Source organism: Polypterus senegalus, chromosome 12, assembly GCF_016835505.1.
Source record: "Polypterus senegalus isolate Bchr_013 chromosome 12, ASM1683550v1, whole genome shotgun sequence".
NCBI classification, from domain to species: Eukaryota; Metazoa; Chordata; class Cladistia; order Polypteriformes; family Polypteridae; genus Polypterus; species Polypterus senegalus.
Window position 1 is genome coordinate 64,220,641 of NC_053165.1, and position 24,932 is coordinate 64,245,572.

The 24,932-nt window shown below is 42.0% G+C and overlaps 1 protein-coding gene across 1 annotated transcript in view; it reads right to left on the minus strand.

Annotated features, from left to right (window-relative positions):
* The window catches only part of vps33a (VPS33A core subunit of CORVET and HOPS complexes), a 36,909-nt gene that overhangs the window by 6,638 nt on the left and 5,339 nt on the right, over positions 1-24,932 (minus strand). The window contains exons 3-8 of the mRNA XM_039771919.1: positions 24,729-24,856; positions 17,327-17,513; positions 15,307-15,423; positions 11,760-11,934; positions 5,565-5,758; positions 2,187-2,313 (exon numbers count right to left, since the gene is read on the minus strand). Of these exons, the coding sequence (XP_039627853.1) occupies positions 2,187-2,313; positions 5,565-5,758; positions 11,760-11,934; positions 15,307-15,423; positions 17,327-17,513; positions 24,729-24,856 (928 nt within the window). The remainder of the gene's footprint in view (positions 1-2,186; positions 2,314-5,564; positions 5,759-11,759; positions 11,935-15,306; positions 15,424-17,326; positions 17,514-24,728; positions 24,857-24,932) is intronic.

The following is a 24,932-nucleotide window of genomic DNA, read 5'->3' on the forward strand; positions in this document are numbered from 1 at the left end:
CTTCTTATAATGGCACCTTTCAAGAGGTGGTATAGATTAGGCAGCAAGTGAACATTCACTTCATGGAGGTGATGTGTTCGAAGCAGGAAAAATGGGCAGGAGTAAGGATCCGAGTGACTCTGACAGGTGCCAAATTAAACGACTGGGTCAGAGCACCTACAAAATGGCAGATCTTGTGGTGTGCTCCTGATATGCAGTTGTTAGTACCAACCAAAAGTGGTCTACGGTTGGACAACTGATGAACTGGCAAAAGGGTCATGGGCACCCAAACCTCACTGAGGCACATGTGGAGTGAAGGCTAACTCATCTGGTGCGATCCCACAGAAGAGCTCCTATAGCACTAATTATTAAAAAACTTAATGCTGGCTTTGAGAGAAAGGTGTCAGAACACACAGAGTACCACAGCTTGTTTTATATGGGACTGCATAGCTGCAGACAAGTCAATGTGAGCATGAAAACTGGACCATGGAGCAAAGGAACAACATGGGCTGGTGTGATGAATCACAATTTCTTCTACATCAGGTGGATAGCTGGGTGTGCGTGCATTGTTCACCTGAGAAAGAGATGGCAGCAGGATGCACTATGGGAAGAAGGCAGTTGATTTTCTCTGCAATGCTGCACTGGGAAACCTTGGGCCTTGCATTCATTTGGATGTTAAATTTGAGACATACCACCCACCTGAAGATTGTTGCAAACCAAGTACCTCCCCTTCCTGGCAATAGAATTCGCTGATCACAGTGGCCTCTTTCGACAGGATAAATACCAGCAGCCATACCACATAAACTTCAGAACAGGTCACCACTTAAAGCTAAGAATGTTTGGGACCAAGCAGTACTTGGATGGAGGACCATCTAGGAAAGGCTTGGGTTGCTGCTGGAAAAAGTGATGGTGAGGCCAGCTGGGGTTGCCTTCCCTGTGGTCTGTGTATGGACCCCAATGCCCCACATCGGTGACAGGGACACTGTATTGTAAAAAAGGCGCTGTCCTACAGATGAGATGTAAAACTGAGGTCCCTACTCCTTGGTCATAAAAGATCCCTGGGCATGTTTTGTAAAAAGTAGGGTGTACCCCGATGTCCTGGCTAAACTGACCATCATGGCCTAGTCACTCCGGCCCCATAACCATTCCCCTGTCTCTAGTTGGTGTACATACTGATACAGAATGGCTACCATTGCCTCATCCAGGTGAATGCTACACATTGGTGGAGTCTGATGTGGCTCCCCACTTCTCTATATAAAGCACTTTGAGTGTCTTCAAAAGAGCTAAATAAATGCAATGTTTTCTTCTCCTTCTTCTTAATGCACCCAGCCACACTGCAAAAATTGTTCAGGAATGGTTTGAGGAACCTGAACAAAGTGTTCAAGGTGTTGATTTGGCCTCCACATTTCCTGATCAAACATCTGTGGGATCTGCTGGAAAAACAAGTCTGATCTAAGGAATCCTCATATCTTGCAATTTACAGGACTTTAAAGATCTGCTGCTAATGTTAGGTGGGTGGTTTTAACGTTGTATCTGATCTGTGTGTGTGTGTAGGTAAGTTGATAGACAGATATTAATTTTAGTATAGTAGACAGACAGACAGACAGACAGACAGACAGATACCCTTCCAAAAGCATTCAAATATAAAAAGGAAAAAAAGAAAACACATCACACTAAAACATAAAACCTTACTATCTCAGGAATTTGGATTATTCTATTACAGTAACAACATTCCAGTCTTTCCAGTTCTTCTTGTCAATGCAAAAACCAAATACTACACAAGTATGTGTTATATTCACAAGGCGTCACTAATAATATGTTTGCATAACTTGAACCTCAAGGTGACGACGCTGTTAACAGAGGCAAAAGTTTTGGTGTGCAGCTGTGAAAGAACCAGCTGAACAAGGCATTTTGTTTTTTCAGCGTATTGATATTTCAAGTGTGTCTGTCTGGTGGTATAACTACTCAAGAGGGACCAAATGTAAAACTGGATAAAACGTTAGGAGAGGGGAAATAAAACATAAACGACACATAATGGAGTAGATTTCCACCATTTTCACACACACAAACGGCTTCTGTCAATATGCTCAAAGTAGAATTGCTCAGGATCAAGACGTAGCCTATAATTACACAGCTGTCAGATTAACAAAACTCCACTCCTCTGAGGAACATTCACCTGTCGTGTGGTGCTTTAGGCCTTTGCTTACTTGTAATGTCTTTGATTAGCTCGGCAATGGAGGTATGGTTTGCCAAGGAGCTCCTTGCTGCTTGCATGTGAGGAAGCTGCGATACAAATTGCTTGATCTCGCCCACTGTTTTAGCATTGTGTCTTTCCTAAAAACAAGGGAAAAAAAAAAATTTACTTGTTTATTCACAGCATAAAAAAAGCCAAACCTTCAAAAGGAATTCGCCTGTAGTCAACTTATCCAAATGTGTTCATTACAGCTGCTTAGAAAAGATTTATTGACAAGACACTATGGAAAACGTAAAAGCCTAAACAAGCAACAGAAATGCGGCAGGGAGTGCACAATTGCACTGACTAAAGCTAATAATGCCCGCTTCTTCACAACAGTTTCACTCAAGGCACATTTATTGTTTATCAGATTTTTTTTTTTTTTTTTATTAAATGAACCAAACACACTAAAATCCCAAGGGTTTATTAATGACAAGCCCAAGCAAAAAGCTGCTGAGAGGATTTGTAGCCAAGAATGACAGATCCACAGGGACCACTGGGAACACTTCCAGCCAAAGTCACATGAGGACCGATAAGAATTTCTCCCCCCGAAACAATATTTTTTTTCTCTGTAAAATATCTTCTATATCTAACAATGTATCATTTGAAGTCCCATTGTTAACAATAAATAGCCTTGTGGATGGCATTTATCCTCCTTGGTCATATGTAGTAACCTCTTATTAGAATTAAATACATGTTAGCAAATAATGACAGAAAATTAGCTCATCATTTCGTATTCACTTCATGTGTCCAAAATAAGTTGACAGTCTCCTAGATGCTACTCAAATAGCAGTTTGTTCCTTACATCTACAGCTTCAGGGAATATTTCTTAACACATGTAAGACATTACCCTCGACCATTTGCTACTGGTGACTCTGTTTGCATTAAATAGAGGATTTTAAACTGACAGCCAACACACACACTCAACTTAGTCCTTTCATAACTACACATTCTTCTAACATGTTACCCTTAAATCTGTTTTCTTAAGATTTAAAGTTTTACATTTTAAGTCATCTGCTTGATTCTGAACTACAAAGTCCTAAAATGACTCTAAGCAGCTTAGAATTTTTGGCAGTTACTGCATATGTTCCCCTCCTAATATGGAGACCAAACCAATAGACCATGGCATTCAAGCGATGACTGATTGCTATTAACAGGTCCAAATTGTGCCAAGAAAGCGTTTCCCACACCTTTTCACCACCACCAGCCCTGGAGTGTTGACACAAGGCAGGCTGATGGCACGGATTGATACAATTGATGCCAAATTCTGACAGAGGAATAACAACTCCCTGTCCAATCCTCATCGGCCAACCAGGCTTCTAACTAAGGGGGGATTCTTATACAGAAGCAGGTTTTCACTACACTTGATCTTCCTCTAAGCACATCCTGTTTACAGAACCATTTGTCTCTGCCGAGAAGTTTCCTCAGGATGACACCCCTCCTTCGAAAGGCTTTGTCACATTAGGCGACTTTTCCAGCGATTTTCAGTCGTTATCTTCGTTTACATGATCTTAGCCAGTATGTGGCAGTCAGTGGTAGGCCCCCGTGAAGTCTAATGTGACATACCCAACGACTGAGACCAACTAGTCTGTGAATGGCTAGAATAAACAAACACGTTCGATGTTCTGTTTGGTTGTCTGCGTGCACAGGTGAGCTGCTCAACCAGAAGTACAAATAAGAAACACACAAGTTTTGAATCTCACAAACAGAAGGAAAGCTCATGTCTTACATACTAAAACAAAATGGGAAAAAAAGGGCCAAGAGGCTCAATGTACCACAGCTATTAACCCTTCGCACCGCATCATTAAAGCACCAGTTTCGTCAGGCACCTTGAGGACCTCACAAACAAGACAGAAGCTCTCATCTGTCCAATTTCTCGCATTTTACATACCATAATAGAATCGAAAAAAGAATTCAAGGGCGGATTGCTGCTGAACTCGCCGCTGCTGTTAATGCTTCGTAAAGAGCTTCTCCATCAGGCAACACGCCACTGGCTGTCAGAAAAAGCAGTGAGAACGACTGTGCTGGGCTATTGGCGGCCAATCAGTATACATGACATGGGCTGTGATTTTCATTCATCTAATCTGACAAGATCAGCGACTGTGATCGGCAAATCTAACGTGCCCCACAACAAAAACTCGCGTAATGTGACACTGGCTTAAGCTGCTCATATTTCCTGAGACAGCAGCAGCAGAACTTGAATTCGGGGGCTTTGGACTACAGAACAGTCCTTTCAGCACCTGGCCACAACAGTCAAAAAGATGTTGAAGTATAAAAATGGCGATTATGTAGCGGCAGGTTCCTCTGCACACCAACATTTTTTCTCAGCTGAGGAATTCGCTCAGGGTGACGAGGTGGACATCGCTTGTGGAAGATGAATGTTCTCTTCGTTCCATTGTACTAATTCATGTCTGAGATGTAAGCTTTAGAAACCATACATTATGTAAAAGAATGCTTTGCTGAGCAAAACAGAAAAATATTTGTGCAAAGGACTCAAGGTCTGAGCATTCCACACATGAGTCTGCCTTATCACGTTTTCCCTTAGTTTACATCTGAATGGCATAACAAAAGGGGCCAAGAAATCAAGTTTTACAAGGGGCGTTGAAGGGGCTCAAGGATTGTGTATAATAAACGTGTTGGCTGTTACATTTTATAATGATATTAAATCACGCATTCTAGGGGTATAAAACTGGACCCCACCCAACAGACGGGGTTCAGAAGAGCCCTGACGCTGTCATGTATATTTGATTGTCTGCTTTTCTGAAACTCTTCTCACCGTGACTCTGCAAAATAAAGCTGCTTTATAACCACACCTGCTGTCTTGTCTGAAGTCTTCGTCCACACGCTCAACATCTCAGGACCAACATGGATGTGCCTGTTTAGTTTACAGCCTGTATTTTTAAAAATCTTAGCTGCTTCATACAAATTAATTATGTCTGTGCCACTGTGCGCTCTGAAAGACCATTTGAGAGCTCTGCCACCCATAACAGCTATTTGGAAACCTGTGGATGCCATTGTGTTAGGAGTGAGCAAGCTTTTCGGGCTATTCAGAATTTTTATCAACACAGGAAAAATTCCAAGATGAAAAAAATCACACATCTAAGAAAAAAACATAAGCATATGAGACAGAGATGTGGCTGCCAATGAATATGCTCTCAGGTGCCATTATACCACTTTAAACCTTAAATATAAATAGGGTGCATATGTTGCTAGTGTACACATTTCTAAAATATTTTGCAGTATTCTCAGGTGGAGACATTCAGAACGTTATGAGTAATTAAAGAAACCTAACGGATTTATTACATTCAAATTAAGGTCCGTTTCAAAAACCGAAATGAACGTGGCTCCTCACCTCGAAGGCTGCCGAGATGATCTTGGCTTTTTTGCTCAGTACGGCCCCTACAGCGTTGAAGTTTTTATCCCGGATTTCGGCATACAGCTCCTCCGCAGAGTTCAGCTGCAGTTTCTTAGGCTCTGTGGGAAGGTCCTTTCCACCTTCGCCCTGCTTCTTCTGGATAAATTTCTCCGGGGGCAGCTTTGCATAGCCTACAGACGGGGTGAAAGAGAATCTGACATTTAATTAAGCCATTCTTTGTACTGGGGGATTGTTCTCAATTATCAGTTTTTTTCTTGTCATGTTAGAAAACTGCAAGAAATAAGCGAGAGTCGTGCATGCGGCTTGTATTTAATCATAAAAATTACCTCAGTGGACGAGAACTAAACCTGCACAGTAAAAACTCATCTTCGGGTTTATTGCAATTGCGAATAATAATACAGGTATCTCTTGATTACGCGATTAATTAATCCATTGATATTGCCGCGTTATGCAAAATTAAAAATAAAAACTAATGGAAAAAATATAATTGATCCATCATTTAAAATGTGGAAAATCTACATGGAAAAAGTACTCGTATTTGTGTGTATAAAACAAAATTTTTATTAATTAAAACTAAGATCATGTTTTAGAAAATAATTTATGGAGGGTCGTTTGGACTGTTCGTTCTTTCTTCTGGCTCTCGTAGATCCGTCTGTAACAAGCAATTTGACCTTCTAAGCTGAGGCAGAGAAGCGCACTTCTGCCAACATCAGGATCCATTTCAGTAATTTGACGTTTAAGGGTTTCAAACATAGAGAACATTGCATCAGATTGTTTCAATGGTAAGAGATCTTCTATTTCAATCGTCATCGGAGTTCTATTACGCAATGATTGCAGTCTTTATTGTCAATTTTCCTTGGTCGCGGTAGGTATCTATCTGCCTTGACTAAAATTGTCTCGATAGCCGATTCATTGAAGCCGAGTACCCTGCCAGTGGTTGCTTTTGTTTCGCCACGATCGTATCTTTTAATTATCTCAAGCTTCACATCTAAAAGTAATAAGCGTTCTCCTGTTATTTTCACTTTCCAATGAGGACTCACGCTTTTACTTGTTCATGTTTGGAAAGGGCAAGCGCTTAAAAGAAAGGATAAACAAGTGAACAACTGGCGAAAATATGCATCGAAAACATCCACTCTCTGTGGTGACTGTTGGCAACCGAATTGGTGACTCGTGACTCTGTGAGAGTTCGAATGCCCATTATGGCCACTGAGCTGGGCGCTGGGGGGACGGTGACACCTGCACGTTCAGTCGCAACCTCTCGTTTTCACTGTCGCGCAACTTAAAAAAAACGCGCTAATTAAATTTATAGCCGCGGTATTCAAGGGGCTTTCGCATTCAAAAAAAGTGCGTTATTCAAAACCCGTGCTTAATTAAAACAGCGTTAAACAAGGGATTCCTGTATTTAAAAAATGACAAAATCAAATAAACAGGCTATACTGCTGCAGCCCTAGTGATTCTCCTGACAAAATGTGCTCCAAACCGTGGTGACCCTCCCTGGCATTCACAAATCAAGTGTGACATTTCCTGAAATAACCCGACTAATGTCAACAGGAAGAACGCGTAAACGATTACGGTTACTGGAAAAGAGAAATTAAATAGGAGCCAGGTAACTGCTGAAGCGTGGCTCAGGTGAGTTTACATCATTAATGTAATATAGTGAAAGATTCACAAAACAAACTAAATTGGTATGTTGATAAAATATAATATTCTTCCATCCATCCATCCATTTTCCAACCCGCTGAATCCGAATACAGGGTCACGGGGGTCTGCTGGAGCCAATCCCAGCCAACACAGGGCACAAGGCAGGAACCAATCCTGGGCAGGGTGCCAACCCACCGCAGGACACACACAAACACACCAAGCACACACTGGGGCCAATTTAGAATCGCCAATCCACCTAACCTGCATGTCTTTGGATTGTGGGAGGAAACCGAGCGCCCGGAGGAAACCCACGCAGACACGGGGAGAACATGCAAACTCCACGCAGGGAGGACCCGGGAAGCGAACCGGGTCTCCTAACTGCGAGGCAGCAGCGCTACCACTGCGCCACCGTGCCGCCCTATAATATTCTTATGTGTTGAAAATAAATGCTCAGGGGAACAAGCAGAACAAGGACTAGCTCTTCATATAAAGCAAAAGGCTGATTTGTGTATGGTTGGAGTTCATAATTTCACTGTCTACATTCCTATTCTTGAAATATTTATTTTTTATAATTTTGTACAGTCATATGAAAAAGTTTGGGAACCCCTCTTAATTCTTTGGATTTTTGTTTATCATTGGCTGAGCTTTCAAAGTAGTTCAGTTCAGTTCAATTTGATGGACAGCCTGCTTCAAATCATCCCATAGATTTTCAATGATATTCAAGTCAGGGGACTGTGATGGCCATTCCAGAACATTGTACTTCTCCCTCTGCATGAATGCTTTTGTAGATTTCTGTGTTTTGGGTCATTGTCTTGTTGGAATATCCAACCCCTGCGTAACTTCAACTTTGTGACTGATGCTTGAACATTATCCTGAAGAATTTGTTGATATTGGGTTGAATTCATCTGACCCTCAACTTTAACAAGGGCCCCAGTCCCTGAACTGGACACACAGCCCCACAGCATGATGGAACCTCCTCCAAATGTGACAGTAGGTAGCAGGTGTTTTTCTTGGAATGCGGTGTTCTTCTTCCGCCATGCAAAGCGCTTTTTGTTATGACCAAATAACTCCATTTTTGTCTCATCAGTCCAAAGCGCTTTGTTCCAAAATGAATCTGGCTTATCTAAATGAGCATCTGCATAAAACAAGCGACTCTGTTTGTGGAGCGAGTGCAGAAAGGGCTTCTTTCTCATCACCCTGCCATACAGATGTTCTTTGTGCAAATTACGCTGAATTGTAGAATGATGTACAGATACACCATCTGCAGCAAGATGTTCTTGCAGGTCTTTGGAGGTGATCTGTGGGTTGTCTGTAGCCATTCTCACAATCCTGCTCATATGCCGCTCCTGTATTTTACTTGGCCTTCCTTTTCCTGATTCCATTCCTTACAGTTGAAGCTGACAGTTTAAACCTCTGAGAGCTTTTGTAGCCTTACCCTGAACCATGAGACTGAATAATCATTGTTTTCAGATCTTTTGAGAGTTGCTTTGAGGATCCCATGCTGTCTGTCACTCTTCAGAGGAGAGTCAAAGGGAAGGAAGCACAACTTGCAGTCGACCACCTTAAATACCTTTTACCACTCATGACTGGACACTCCTGTCTATGAAGTTCAAGGCTTAGCAAGCTAATCCAACAAATTTGGTGTTATAAGTAATCAGCATTGAGCAGTGACAGGCATTCACATCAGCAAAATTACAAGGAGACCCACATTTTTGCACAGCCAGTTTTTCACATTTATGTGAATTTATTCACATTTTCACATTAATTTCATACAACTAAATACTGCATCACTAGAAATCTTTGCTTGAAAATACCACAGTACTCAGATGTTCCTAGGAAATGAAAGACATACCATTGTTATCTTTTTTGTTGAAAGTAAATTATTATGCAGGCTAAGAGGGGTTCCCAAACTTTTTCATTTGACTGTATATGTATGCAGCAACAAATGCACTCTATAAAATAAAGGCCAATGCTGCAGTTATTAATAATATAACTAATAATAATAATAAATATCTTTACATTTATTTTGCACTTTTCACTTGAAGTGCTTCAATGAGTGCAAAGCCACTTCAACCATCACTAATGTGCAGCATCCACCTGAATGAAGTGACAGCAGCCATTTTTGCGCCAGTACACTCAGCACAGATTAGCTATTAGGTGGTGAAGGGGTGACAGAGAAAGACAATTAGAGATGTGGGATGATTAGCGAGCCATAATAAGTAGGCTTTTCTGCACCCTATTCTTTATGAAGGATGCCCAGGGATCTTTTATGACCACTGAGTCAGGTCCTCGGTTTTACGCCTCATCTGAAGTTCTGCGCCATTTTTACAGCACAGTATCCACATCACATCACATATATATATATATATATATATATATATATATATATATATATATATATATCCAACATCTGTTTGGCCTTCTTTATGTCTGTCCACTTTTCACGAGAGATCTACTTAATGGTCCTACAATTTGCTTGAACATTCCAGTTTATTTTGTGACTACTCTCATCGCACTAAGTATCATAGTTTGCTTGCAGTAGTGATTTATTGGCGCAAATCCAAGGGAGATGCAGTGGGCCGAGGCCCTCCTCACTCACACGCCACCCTCAGGGCGTATCTTACACCCACTTAGCTAATGAACAAGAGAACTACTTAGCGGATTTAGATCGGGCTTTTTTCTAGAATTTGCTTGAACATTCTGGTTGATTTTGCAACTTCTCTCCTCATGCTAAGAATCATAGTTAGCTTGCAGGAGCGGTACATTCGTGCTAATCCTAGACAGATGCTGCAGGCCGAGAGGAGAGGGAAGTGTGACATCAGGAGTTGGGGGGCCGGGCAGGGCCCTCCTCGCTGTCCCATTTCACTTCTATGTGAGGGTGCCGTGGGGGACGGTTAGTCATAAATATAGACATCAGATTGGAACTCAAAACGCTATAACTGATTACAATATACTTTTGCTTTGCTAGTTACAGTGCTTATGCGCATTAAAAAACAAGACTTAAGTCTGACTGACAGCTGCAGTGCAGTTGAAATCTAACACCAAAAGAAGCTCACAATAAAAACATGTGCACCATGTGCGTGGCACAATTAGCTTTCAATGCTCCTCTTATGTGAATGGAGTGTGGCCTGCACCTGCACTTGTCACTTCAGTTCTCACGAATACCGCACTTTAGTACCAATAGCAAACGGGCAGCACAGTACTGTCTCTGTAAAGCACTTGTGACTTATAATTTGCTTTAGATAAATCTGTCACCAGATAAATGCAAATTTCACATTGTTTGTAGCTCAGGGTGCTAAATAAACTATTAAATGTAAAAAAATAAAAAGTTTAAAAGCACACTGCAATCAAAGGATGACAATGGAAAACAGAACACTAGTGCATGATGCTCATGCACATTTATACCCTGCTTTTTTCTGGGCTTGGTCATAGAGGGAGATAAGAAGCATGCACTCACTATACTGTATGTGACACATAAAGTAAAAAAAGGCTTACTAATATTCAGATATAAATCCTTAAGCCCAAGTCGCAACTGCCAAACCTTCCAGTGATCTCAGCCATAGTCTTCACTTTCATAATATTAGTGAATTGGACACAGTTGCTGGTGCGCTCCCATGAAGACGTGTCACCTAGTGTGACACCTAGTAGATGTTGTCTTTAGTCGTTGGGATGGGCCTTGCGTGCATGAGAGCTGACAACACATGAATGCTCATCTGGACATACAATTTATAAAATGCATATAAAGCTCATCTTTCTGATGTCTCATGTTTATATACCACAACAGAATGCAAAGGTCAGGTCAGGTCGGGGGGGCATGCAATGGTACACCACATTGCCGCACCCACCACATGACAAAACAGCTTGGGATCCCGGTTGGCAACCCCCTAGGCAGACACGTGGTCCAGTCCCACCCTTTAGAAATGACCCTCTATCTGCCGTAGCCAGGTGTTATGTGGGCGCCCCCTTGGCCTGATCCACCCACTCGGGTCCTCAACAATGAGGGTTCTGTGAGCTGATCACCTATGGGGAATCGTACCACAAGGCCATAGTGCTGTAACTGACACACCCTCACAATGCAGGTCATGTGCCTCATTCAGGACATCGTGAGCAACACAAAGTCAAACCAGCGGTAAAGAAATGTATATGCAAAAAAATGTAAAAAAAAAAACAAAAAAAGGGTAGAGATTGGCACTCACCTCGCCATAGCTGTTAGACCTTCGCACAGGACACATCAGCTCTATCAGGCAGCACGCTACTGGCTGTCACACAAAGGGGTGAACACAACTGTGCTGGAAGGCTGGCAGTGATTTTTTATCGTGTATACTGACATGGTCCGGCGACAAGATCAGCACCCACAGCTGGCAAGTCTGTCATACCCAACAACTGAAAGCCGCAACATATGGCAACGGTTTTAGCATTCCGAACAATCGTTTATGAAGGAAAATTGTGTATAAATTCTCGTAGCTGAAATATGCAAGTATACAAATACAGTGATTACTCCCCAACTTCAGAATGCTCCAATTGCCTTACCATTTGTGATACCGTAGATTTCGTCAATTAGTCCTTCATAAGTAAGCTGTGTAGCCAAGGGAGTCAGCAAGTCTACATTACGATCCAGAAGAAGCAATGTGTCAAAAACGGGCAAAATCTGATTCTGACTCCCAGCAAACTCTCGCTTCATTCTTAACATCATGTTAGCCACGTGCTGCAAGTCAAAGAGAACAAGACATTTTAGACATAAGAGCAATTCAGTGAGGGAAAAAAAAAGAAAACACAGCACTGTCAGGATTCTGCAGAAAATATTTAGAAGATGATGCTACATTAAAAAAAAGATGTAGATGTACAACATGTAAAGAATCATAAGTGAACAAATGAAGATAGGCTGAAGAGCAAATTATTGTCAATAGGACTTCATATAGAGGAGACAGGAAAGAAAATGGCTGAATCAGCTTCCTACAGATGGCATTGATAGGATAATACAGTAGTGTTCTTCCTGCATTAGCTATGCAAATGAATTCTGGGTAGAGGAGGGGATGTTGGATTTGTTTTGCATAAAATGTAAAATGACTTGTAACTAATTCACTTTAATATAATCAATAAAACCTATATATATAGTATGTAAGTGTGTGTGTACATATGTACATATATACATTTACATATACATACATACAGTATATACACACATATTATATACACAGCTCAAAAAATTTCAAGGAACACTTTGAAAACACATCAGATCTCAATGGGAAAAAAATCCTGCTGGATATCTCTACTAATATGGACTGGGTAATGTGTTAGGAATGAAAGGATGGCACATCGTTCAATGAAAATGAAAATTATCAACCTACAGAGCCCTGAATTCAAAGACACCCCAAAAATTAAAGTGAAAAAATTATGCGGCAGGAAGGCTAGTCTATTTTGCCAAAATTTCATTGCAGCAACTCCAAATCGTACTCACAGTAGTTTGTATGGCCCCCACGTGCTTGTATGCGTGCCAGACAACGTCGCTGTTAATGAGACGACGGATGGTGTCATGGGGGATCTCCTCCCAGATCTGGACCAGGGCATCACTGAGCTCCTGGATAGTCTGAGGTGCAACCTGGCAGTGTCAGGTAGACCAAAACATAATGTCACACCCAGAGGTGTTTTATTGGATTGAGGTCAGGTGAGCGTGGGGGCCAGTCAATGGTATCTATTCCTTTATCCTCTCGCCACGAGGCCGGGCATTGTCGTGCACCAGGAGGAACCCTGTATCCACTGCACCAGCATAAGGTCTGACAGTGGGTCCAAGGATTTCATCCCGATACCTAATGGCAGTCAAGGTGCCGTTGTCTGGCCTGTAGAGATCAGTGCATCCCTCTATGGATGTGCCTTCCAAGACCATCACTGACCCACCACGAAACTGGTCATGCTGAACGATGTTACAGGCAGCATAACAGTGTGCCAGTGGTGGACCTGCCAATTCTGGTTTTCTATGGCAAATGCCAATCAAGCTCCATGGTGCCAGGCAGAGGATGCCGGGCCCTCAGACCGCCCTCATGAAGTCTGTTTCTGATTGTTTGGTCAGAGACATTCATACCAGTGGCCTACCTGCTGGAGGTCATTTTGTATTCTCTGGCAGTGCTCATCCTGTTCCTCCTTGCCCAAAGGAGCAGATACGAGTGGGTCCTGCTGATGGGTTAAGGACCTTCTACAGCCCTGTCCAGCTCTCTTAGAGTAACTGCCTGTCTACAAGAATCTCCTCCATGCCCTTGAGACTATGCTGGGAGACACAGAAAATCTTCTGGCAATGGCACGTATTGATGTGCCATCCTGGATAAGTAGGGTGTGTAGGGTGTAGGGTCAAGGTATCACCTCATGCTACCAGTACTGACACTGACCGCAGCCAAATGCAAAACAAGTGAAAAAACAGTCAGAAAAGATGAGGAGGAGAAAAATGTCAGTGGCCTTCACCTGTTAAACCATTCCTGTTTTGGGGGTCGTCTCATTGTTGACCTTCTAGTGCACCTATTGATAACTTAATTAACATCAAAGCAGCTGAAACTGATTAACAACCCCCTCTGCTACTTAAATTATCAGATCAATAGCCCAGAAGTTTCACTGACTTGCTGCTATACTCTGATTAAAAAGTCATGTTCATAGCATCCGTAGCCTGAGTCTCAATCTGACTGTATGGGTGGTTACCTACCAGATCATAGAATGCTACGTAGTTTACTGTCAAATAGTGCAAAGCGTACACGACACGTATTTCACCCTTTTTTGGGCTCATCAGGCATAGCGTAAAGGGACTTTGACTCTGACGTCCGAGGTTCGATTCCCGTGAGGGGTGCAGTGGAGTGTGTATGCCTGATGAGCCGAAATAAGGGCAAAACACGTGTTGCGTACTCTTTGCATTTTTTGACAGTAAACTATATATATATATATATATATATATAACACACACACACACACAATTATACTTGATGCCCAATACGCTTACGCGCACTCATCATTCCAACTGTTCTTTTGATGAGTCCTCTGACCATGGCATCAAAAATTAACGTGCTGATTGGTGTGTGTGTTCAAGTTTTGCTGCGTGACGTCAGCATCGCTGTTTACTATCAATAAAGAACAGCTGGAATCAAACTGTCAGCTCTTTGAAAGTGGATGTGGAAATGTGTAAGATGAAATGGAAGGAAATTTGCGAGAGATACGTGGGGATTCAGCTCTTGTAACAGAATGCATGGTGGCGAGAAGCTGCTTTGCAGCTCCAACAGGATCAATGTGTATGTTACGATGTCTGATGAATTGTTCGATGTGGTGAAGCAAATCATCAAACTTAAATGCTGACATACAAAAGAATTTGTGGTGCCTTTCTTTACCCGTTTCTCATAAAGGCAATACATACTCCTCATCAAAATGATACAATACATGATCTAACATAGCATCTTCTGTGTCGCTGCTGCCATCTTTTTAATTATTTTTTCCTGCACACTCTTAACAGCATCACAAAGCAAAGAATTCCTTCAGCTCAAAACACAGCGAAAGTGGAAGTTGTTCTCACCGCAATGGTTTCTCGCACTGCCACCTGGTGGAATCCTCCAGATTTAAAGTACGCACACAAGTATAGTCAGGACACTGCTGCAATGCACGCATCGCTTAGCATTTGGTACATCCCGGCCTAAGAGAGGACCTGTCACTGTGCGGTAGGAGAGCCCTGCTTGTTCATCCAAACAAGGAGAAATTCCCTTTTTGGTGAAGCTGGACGAGTATTTAAGTGTGTGGGTTTGTATTTAGGGTCTGTGTGAGGACATGAAATAGAGAGGTGCACGACACGAGTGATTCCTCACTAGTGAAAAGTGTACGCTTTTATTGAGAATTGAAAAATACACTCAACAGACACTTGATTATGGGGAAAAGAAAGAGGACATTTAAATGAAGTAGCATTAAACATGAACAAATTTAGAAGTGTCCACTTTTGGATTAGTGTACCTATATGCAAATGATCATCTCTAAACAGTGTTAATAGTGATAAAAACTGCTATTATAAAATGGAGAAATATGATGCACATTGGGTTTTAAAATGAAATAATCATACCCGGGCGCATTCTCCTTTGCCGTAGATCTGTGGAATGGTGCCATACAGCGCCTGCAAGGTCATGAGGCCTTTAGCCGCATGATAGAGGCTGGTCTGGTCATTCTCCAAATAGCACTCCTGTGGAAGAGAAAACGTAACCAAACTAAATTTCCTTCTTGCCACCCATAGAAAGTAAGTTAGAAAACCAGTCAGGTATCAGGCATAAATGGACCTGCTGCATCCAAGCCAACTCCTTCACACAATTCCCCTCAGAGAAGTCAATGCATTATACTGTTTGAAATCAAGAGGGCTACATCTTTGGGAGGAACAGCACACTAAGAAAGTGGTGACCCCTCAGGATGGGTTTAATAAAGCCAGATATTATAGCGATGGCCACCTGGCTGAAGAAACATAGGCATACTTTCCGAGTGCAGTCAATCATAATGGATCTGCTAATTCCTCAGTTCCTCCTTTCTTTCTAGTATAGATGTTAATCTGGAAAGCGAAGCTGGAAAATGCTTCGAATTCATGTAAAACAAAACAATCAAAAAGTCAAAGTTGACCCTGACGTTTCTTTTATGCAAAGCACAATAACACCTTTTTTGCATGATGGCGCCTTACTAATGGACAACTTATACACACACACACAACTTTTTAAACATGAGAACTAAGCTTCCACATCTTATTTTGAAGCAGTGGATGGATGGATGGATGGATGAAGGTATGGATGAATTTCTTCACACACTTCTGCTGAAAGTCCTCAGCGTTGGTGTGTCACAGAGAGGATCTGCCACACTGGTCATCATGGCACTCAGTTTGGCCTTCATTCTCTCCTGCACTATGACCTCCTGGGGGGCGTCCCCTAACTGGGCCTGCCCTGTAATTTAGCTTCTTGACTCCTGAAGTGATGTGACAACCAGCCCAGCAGTCCCTGTTTGCAGCGCAGAGGCCTTGCTAATTATAGAAGGACACACTGCAAAAGCACAAAGAGTATAAAAGCTGCAGAGAGCCAGGTATTTAAATCATTTTTATTAAATAAAATTGAAATTGTCAGCAGCTACTGAAAACTGATATTTTCTTTCTCATTTTTGTCAGTAATGATGTGTAATTTTCTTTTCCAAATTTTATTTAGGTGGCAAGAGTGGGAATACGTAAACAGTGTTTACTAGACACCCTTCAAGACACAGCCATTTAGCTAATTTGAGATTTTTAAATCTATTATAATTGGCAGAAAAAGATAATTTGTGTACAAAATAACTATCATCAGATTATTTACTGGCAGTTATGACCCTTTTTTCACTTACAAAGCTAACCTGATAACCTGATTCTTATTTGCATTATCTGCCAGGTGACTGCCCAGTGACTGCTTAGTACACTTTAGCGAAGTCAGAAAACAAACACCACGCAGTACCAGTAGACACAAAATATTCAAGACGCCTGCAAAACCCAACATCACCCTCAAGAGAAAATGACAGATCATCGAGTGCAATAAATGGTGTATTGTTCTCAGGTTATCTTGATGGATACAACTGCTCAGATGATAATGTCACGCCAAAGGCAGGCAGTGGGTGTTACAGAATTGTGGCCTTCACTCTTTGGATGTTGATGGCTCATTGGTCAGTCCTGCAGACATGGTGGACTCTGAAATCCAGTTGGGCCCGTGTCTGTGTGGAGTGGGCAAATACAGCCACACGCCAACAGTGCTCAAGTTAATCATGACTGGCAGTTTGAAGGAGAATGCCACGAGTCAGAGCAGTTTGGGCTGTGCACCTAATATGGCTTCACCGCCACACAACTCTAAACTGAACTAAGAGGACTCAAGAAGTGGATGGATTGAGTCCTTGTACTTTTTCAGGAGGTGGTTTTTCAAATATCTGATTAAATCTGATCTATTCCATTTTTTTGGAGTACTTTTCATAACGGTCAATTTGATCTGTATTTATCAGATAAATGGAGTAACAGTAAGATTTGACACTGACAGTTAACACAAGTGTGTAGACTTAAGTGAAAGAGAAACAGAAAACAATGGCTCAGTGAATACCCGAAATGCACTTTCTGACTCCATAGACAGGAGGTCTCCGTCATAAGGTATGAGGTCCAGGATATACTGATCGATGTTGATAAACGAGCCCAGGACTCCTTGCTCCTCAAGCCGCTGTTCACATAAAAGGCTTCGGCGGGGGACAAAGAGGATGTGGAAATCCCGGTGGGAACGCTGTTTCACCTCACTGTGGGAACAGATTGAAGCAATTACAACACAAGACAAGTGGGACAAAATCCATTTCAAGCGCGAGCAGGCTTAACGTGTCCACACACTTTGAAAAGCAAAGTGGCATTGCCCCTTATGCGGAAATAACAACTGATTTAATTTTAGATTTCCCCAGACAGCTAAGTGAACAAATTATTTCCCAGCATCCCTTTGTTCTCCAGTATCAGATCCTTTCCCTATAATATGGCTAGACAAGCCTTATCTTATCCCGTAAATCTCTGTAACTGAAGCTGATGCCAAGGTAACTATAACAGAGATTGGCAGTCGAATGGCACTGGACAGAATGCTGTTAGAAAACAAACAAACAGAGATGCCCTGCCAAATATTAAACCTCTATTATTAAAGCACAGCAGTCTGCATTGCTAAGATCAGATTCAAGTCTTAGCCACTTTGAAGTTCTCTGTGATTGCAGCTTCAATGTGACTCGGGGAGTCAGAACAAAAGTGACATGTTACGGTAGCAAAGAGACAAGTTTTATTATTAAATTCCAGTAACATTCTGCATGCAGCCAGCTTTGTTTGACTTATATATACATAAAAATGCAGAGCGGCAGCCATGGGGACAATGGCTATTGTCTACAGTATAAATAATGCAAATGACTTGAGGGACATTTGAGGAATGTGGAAGTGAAGCTCAATCTAACAAGCAAGCAGTGTTCTTTACACTTGTACACCGTGACGGCGCTTTAGTAAACCCCCCTGGGCTGATGTCGGTATTCAGTTACGACACGCCGAAGCCTATTTGAGCAGTGTGGAGTGCACACAAGTTTCATTATCAGTGCACCTAACAGAATGCCTTGGGCTTTAAGAGGAACGTCAATGATACCCACAGTGTCCTCCATAGTGTTTGGGACAGAGACACTTTTTTTTCCCCCTCTGCTCCACGGTTTAAAGTTACAAATACAACAATTCAGTCATTGTGACTCAAGTGCACATTGTAGACTTTCATTTAAGGAGATTTCCATACATTTCGGTCATAACAATTTTTATACACAGTCCTCCCCCATTTCAGGGCACCATAATGTTTGGGATGGTTGGGGTTGCAGGTGTTTGTGATTCCTCAGGTGGGTTTATGGCTTCATCAGATACCTCGGCTTGCTTCTACCCTTCGGGGTCTGCCATTGCCGTTATTCAACAGGAGGACAAGAGCTGTGCCAGTAAAAGTCAAACAAGCCATCACGACACTGAAAAAACAAGAGATATCAGTACTACCTTAGGATGGCCAAAATCAACTGCCTGGAATATCAGGGAGAAGGAAGAACGCACTGGTGGGCTCAGTAATCACAAAGGGACTGCTAGGCCAAGAAAAGGACAGCAGAATCCTCACTGTGGTAAAGAAAACGCCACCAACGCCTGTCCGACAGATCAAAAACAGTGTTCAGGGGTCTGATGTGTGTGTGTGTGTGTGTGTGAGTATGGGTGTGTGTGTGTGTGTGTGCATGTCAGAGACGATTATCAACAGAAGACAGAGGACACACTGCGAGATGCAAACCACAAACACACACAGATTAGAGTTTGTGAAAAAAGGACTTCAAAGAGCCGGCAGAACTCTGAGAAAAAGATCTTGTGGACAGATGAGACAAAGTTGAACCTGATCAGAGTGACGACGGCAGCAAAACGTGGAGACCAAAAGGAACTGCCCAAGATCCAAAGCAGCCCACCTCATCTGTGAAACATGATTCTGATGGTGTTATAGCTTGGACATGTATGGCTGGCACACTTCCCTTCACTGATGATGCAACTACTGAGGTGTAGAGAAACATCTGATCTGCTCAAGTTCCAGAAGATGCCTCCACACTTATTGGACGGCACTTCATCCTACTACAAGACGATGATCCAAACATACTGCTGAGGCAAGACAGGAATTTACCAAAGCTAAGAATTGGAAAATTCTTGAATGACCAAGCCAGACATCCATTTTGAATCCATCTGAGTAGGCCTTTCACATGCTGTACAGAATACTGAAAAGGACAAACCCCCCAAAACAGATTAGGAGCTGAAGATGCCCTAAAATGGGGCGACCATGGAGAAGATATGGACTGAAGACTGAAATGCATGTAAATCCCTTTAAATAAAAGTCTGCAATGTGCACTTGAGTCACAATAACTGAATTGTAGGATTTGTAATTTTAAGCTGTGAAGCAGAGGAGGAAATCAAAGAGAAATGTGACTATCGTCCAAACATGATGGAAGGCGCGGTACATTAACGCTGGGAAAACGACCCCAAAGCAGAAGCACATCACGCTCCAAGTACATCCCATCAACAACTCACAAGCTACAATCTTTGCTGAATTTCTCAGGCAGTGCTGATGAAAAACAGCTCAGGTTGCTGTACCAACGTGACGTACGACAAATCCCAACACATGACTTTCTACAACTGCACCGGCCAGACGAATAAGCACATCGGCGGGGCCTACGGCAGACGGCTCAGACAGTGGAAAGTGAAGCCACGCGTCTTGACTTGATATGCTACACTTTCGCTTCATTGTGGCAAAGAGGGCATCACTCGTGCCCACTTGGTAAAAATAACTGTAGTGCTGTTATGGGTACAGGGTATGGTGGAATTGTTAGTTTGTGTGTCCACTGATTAAGTGAGTGCCATGGCAAGCAGCACCGAGTTATATTAAAAGACTGAACTCCATTACGGCATAACAGCAGAAAAACACATCCGCTCTACAGCATTGCACGTTTCCACTTATAGACGCTCCCTTCTCTCAGCTAGCATTGCCCTCGCTTTTACTCGTCAGGTTCCACTTTCAGTTCTCACTCCCTGTAGCTGACGTGTTAGCCATTTGCCCCACTCTGTTCTTTGAGTTGGGGTCTTTTTTAACCGAGTTTTGTAATTTTAAGATTGGGCCTCCAAAACTCAGCTGGGTTAAGTGATTGTATCTGGTGGGCATCAAGCAGAGGACAGCTGTGCTACAATGTGGCTACGCTTTGAGCTCATCCATGTTATAACAGTAAGGCAACACCAGAGATCGACTGAAATTGATAGTTACATATATATAGCGCTTTTCTAGACTCATTCTTACACCGGTACGCTCACCACACATTAGGTGGTCAAGGCGTGAGAGACGGAGTTAGCCAAGTAGAGACAGAGGATGACTGAGGGCCAAAATGGATGAGGCCGAGGTGGGCAATTTAACCAGGCCATCAAGGTACACCCTACTCTTCTTGAAAGGTGCCCAGGGGTCTTTAAGGACCCCAGGGAGTCAGGTTTATGTCTTATCTGAAGGACTACCATTATTGTACTGCACTGGGGCACTGAGATCTATACACAAGACCACAGGCTATGTGCCTCACCAAAACCCCCTTTTTCCATCTATAACAGCAACCACCCCAAGCTTTTTCCTTGGTGGTCTCCCATCCAAGTACTGTCCAGGCCCAAACATGCTTAGCTTTCTTTAGCTGGGTTACCTGTTCAGATGTGCAGGTGGTATGGCTGCTGCTGGTGACGTTCTCCAGCTCACAGTGCCAAGCTATTTGTTTCTACTCATCAGCCAAGAGAAATGTTTCCTTGACAAGTCCATATGGACCTTAATGGATGGCAGTGCTCTTGTTAAACTCGATGTATCTTTCCGTTGTCTAAAACTCAATACTAAAAGGTTTCAAGATTCCCTTTAAATGTTAAATTCTAAGGCAGCTGAGACCTTCCGTTGAAAGCTAAGATAAAGACTGATAACTAAGGTTGCATTCCATTTAGCTCAGAAGTCAGAGCTGGGAATGACGTCACACCCAAGTTGACAAAGTTCCAGTAAAACATTTGGAATATCAATAAGGTCCAAGAAAATCTTGGTCGGAATAAATAGCATTTGAAAACAATGCACTACACTGTACTTTGCGTATCCAAACACAAATACACACCAGCGCTAATAAACTGTGTAATGCTATCTATGGCTTTCACATTTTGCGGTGTACATCTCCATTTTGGATTGATGATCACGTGTTGGACAAACTTGAGCTTGAAAGACCAGGCCCGATCTTCCAAGTTTCAAATCTGACGTAAAGGGGCATTCCAGTTGAAAATTCCAATTAGGAACTCGGAAATTTCCAAGTTCCCACTTCAAATGGAAGACACCAAATGTTTAAGGACAGTTTATATTTTTGACACCCCCTCAATCCACCTGACTGGGTTGTAGTCTGGGTAGAGTTTTTAGTGTTTTTACTGTCTTCTTGTTTCTGAGCAGGTTAGGTTAACTGACGAGTCTGAACTGATGAACTGATGCCCCATCCATGGCTGGTTCCTGTCTTGTGCCTAGTGCTGCCCAGACCAAATTGGGCAAGTTGAAGATGTAAGTGTGTGTGTGTGTTAATGATTTCACTGCACAATTACTGCCACCATTAAAGTGGTAAATAAAACAAACCTCTCCTATCAACTTTTATGCAGTGTGGTGTGGCTTGGGAGTGTTAAGGCTTTGGATGTTGTGTGACCATGAGCAAGTCACATGACCTGGCTGTGCTCCAAATGGAAAACCAAAAGGAATGTAAACAATTGTACCTGATATGTGTTAAGTCCCCTTGGATAATGGAGTCAGCCAAATGAGTTTTCACTTGAAAGTAACACGGTGGAGCTATACTCTGCTGGCCATCACCTTAAATGTCACAATTCTTGACCACACCTGAGTACGCACTTACAGATTCGATTAAAAAACTGAGAACTTCATCTGATGAGCAGAAGGGTTTGGAGCAAAAACTAAACAGGAGGACTGGCCATGCAGTCAGCTAACAAATGAAACACTGCCATCTACTGACTGTTTTCATAATAACACTTCAAAAGCTGACCTCCATTCATTCCCATGTCACATCTTAGAACAGTTTTTGACAAGATGACAGTCATAGCAATGGGCATTAGATCAGAGCTGCTCAAGATTAGCTATGGGGGGCCAAAGGCCTCGCCTTAAGACACCTGCGTTACGGTGCGACAGGTGTACTGCCCGAGTCAAACTCCCCATCTGCCACTGTCCCAGGAATGGGTTGCGCCCGAGGGTGGATTCTTTCACCACTGATTCTGCCAAGCCTGTTCCCTTTCCTGTGGTTTCGCTAGATAGTAGGTAGGGTCAGTAGGAATCTCGTTCATCCAATCATGTTCGTCACTAATTAGATGATGAGGCATTTGGCTAGTTGAGAGCCCGTTGCCGGGCATATTCCAAGTTTTTATATTGCTCGTCTAAGAGAGTCATAGTTACTCCCGCCGTTTACCCATACTTCATTAAATTTTTTTATATTTAAATGTGTCTATTGTAATTATGTATTTTTTTAAATTATTTTTAAAGTGACTATTGTAATTATGCATTATTATTAATTTTTTTCAAATGTTTATTGTAATTATGTAATTTTTGTTCATATTGTTGCTTATTATTTAGTTTTTATGTATTGTATTTCTATATTCATTTCCATGTTTTCTTTATCTTTTATATACTATGTATTCATTAGTTTAATTATCTACATTGAACTTTTTTCTTTGCATGTAACTACTTTGACATAACCTTCATATGAAAATGTGCTACAGGAAGAAATGCTGCCGTCGTGCTTTGTGGGTGGAACCCCCTGGGGCGGGGCCATGCTGATGTCACTGCTGAAGGACCGCCCTCAGCCTTTATACTCTGAAGATCAGAGCAGATCTTCCATTGGTTCACTGCAATCCAGAGAGTCCTGTTCTAGTTGTTAGTATTGTTGTTTGGATTCTGACCTATGCCTGTGTTTTGATGGCTTAGATTTTCACATTCGGACATGTTTGCTTTTGCCTTATTTTGCCTTTTAATAATTCTTTTCTTGTTTATATCAATACATTTTTTATAAACATTCTTTGTAGATTTATTACTTAGGATAAAGGTCTGTTCTGTGGTTTTCATTTCCCTTGAGAGGCACATTGATCAAGGCCAGATTTAGACCTTTAGAGGTTTTGCTGCCCCAATAATATATCTAATTCAAAATAGAAACAAATAATAAACCATAAAATTACATTTTATCCTTTAATGTGGGAGCCCCTTTTGTAGAAACTGGTTCAGCTGCAACATTTGCAGTTTTGTGCTATATGGTTCATGCTAAATCCAGCAATGGAAAATGTCTATGGCGCAATTCCCTTGATACCCTGAGCACATACTTATTTTGTTAAATGGTTAAATCCACCCCCTGATTTTGATATATTTTAGGACATTTAAAGTAATTTGAACTTTAAAAGCTCATTCCCTTATTTCTGGGGTGCGAGCAGTCCCAAAGCCTGCATGTTGAGTTGGGTGGCTAGGCTGCCCAGGGTGAGGCCTATTCTAGGCAAGCTAAGGCAATCCCTGGCTTGGGTGTGGGGGTCTTGTAGAAGTCTCACGCCATTTTTCTATTTTATGTGCTGCTCCTTTACAACATCATGGAAGTCTGTGTTTAATTACTTCATCATCTATTAGCTTCTGCTTTTGAGAGCAGCAGTACAGATGTATGGTCATGTATACAGAGTACAGTGAAATGTTTACTTGCATGTCCAACCAACATGCTACCATGATAAACAAGAATTTATTTGATTAAAGAATTTCATTTTATTTAATAGAAGACACAAATCAGCTTACCTGAGGTGTTTCTCCTGTCTTTGAATGCCTGTAAGTTTGTATGTGATGTGTAATCCTGCCTCATACTCCTCTCCTTGTTTTAACAGAGTGAAATTTACCCCATACGTATACTCTGAGGGTGGATGCAGAACTCATGAAATCTGGTCATACACACTTTTAGATTGTCTCATCTTTTAGTAAACGTCCCATGCAGCCTGCTAGTTTTAATTCTGCTCTATGGTTCTACCAACGTGGCTTTAAGTCGATATTTTGCAATGGACTTGCTCAGCTTCGACTGATAATACTGAACCTCAGTGGAGCAGAGTTTGGATGACTAACACCTGCACCAGTTGTGGCAAACGAATCCACCGTTTACTGTAATGGGCTGGCGCCCCATCCTAGGGTTTAGTCCTACACTAGCTGAGATGGCCCCCTGTGACCCTGGTCTGGATTAAGAAGGTTAGAAAATGACAGCTCTACTTTTTAAAACATATTTAAATGAATAAAGAACTCCCTAAACAGTTGTGCTAAACAAATGTCTTATATTGGGCTCATTGTGTTCACGCACCTGTGGGAAAGCAAAACACGTCACATTTGAAATACACAAGGCCCTTAATATGAAAATGTGTCACCGGGTTACCTTTTCACATTCCCAGCAATGATGTCCATTATTTCCAATTTGGGTCTCACAAAGAAAATGATATTTTTGACATCAGCCGGTGGGAGACTGCCAGGTTTTAGTGTGAACATCTTCTCCACTTCATGCTCCTGTTTGGGCAATAAAACAAAATAAAAATAAAAAGTGAAAGACGCAACGCTTAGAAAGACTTGGAAAGCAGAGCAC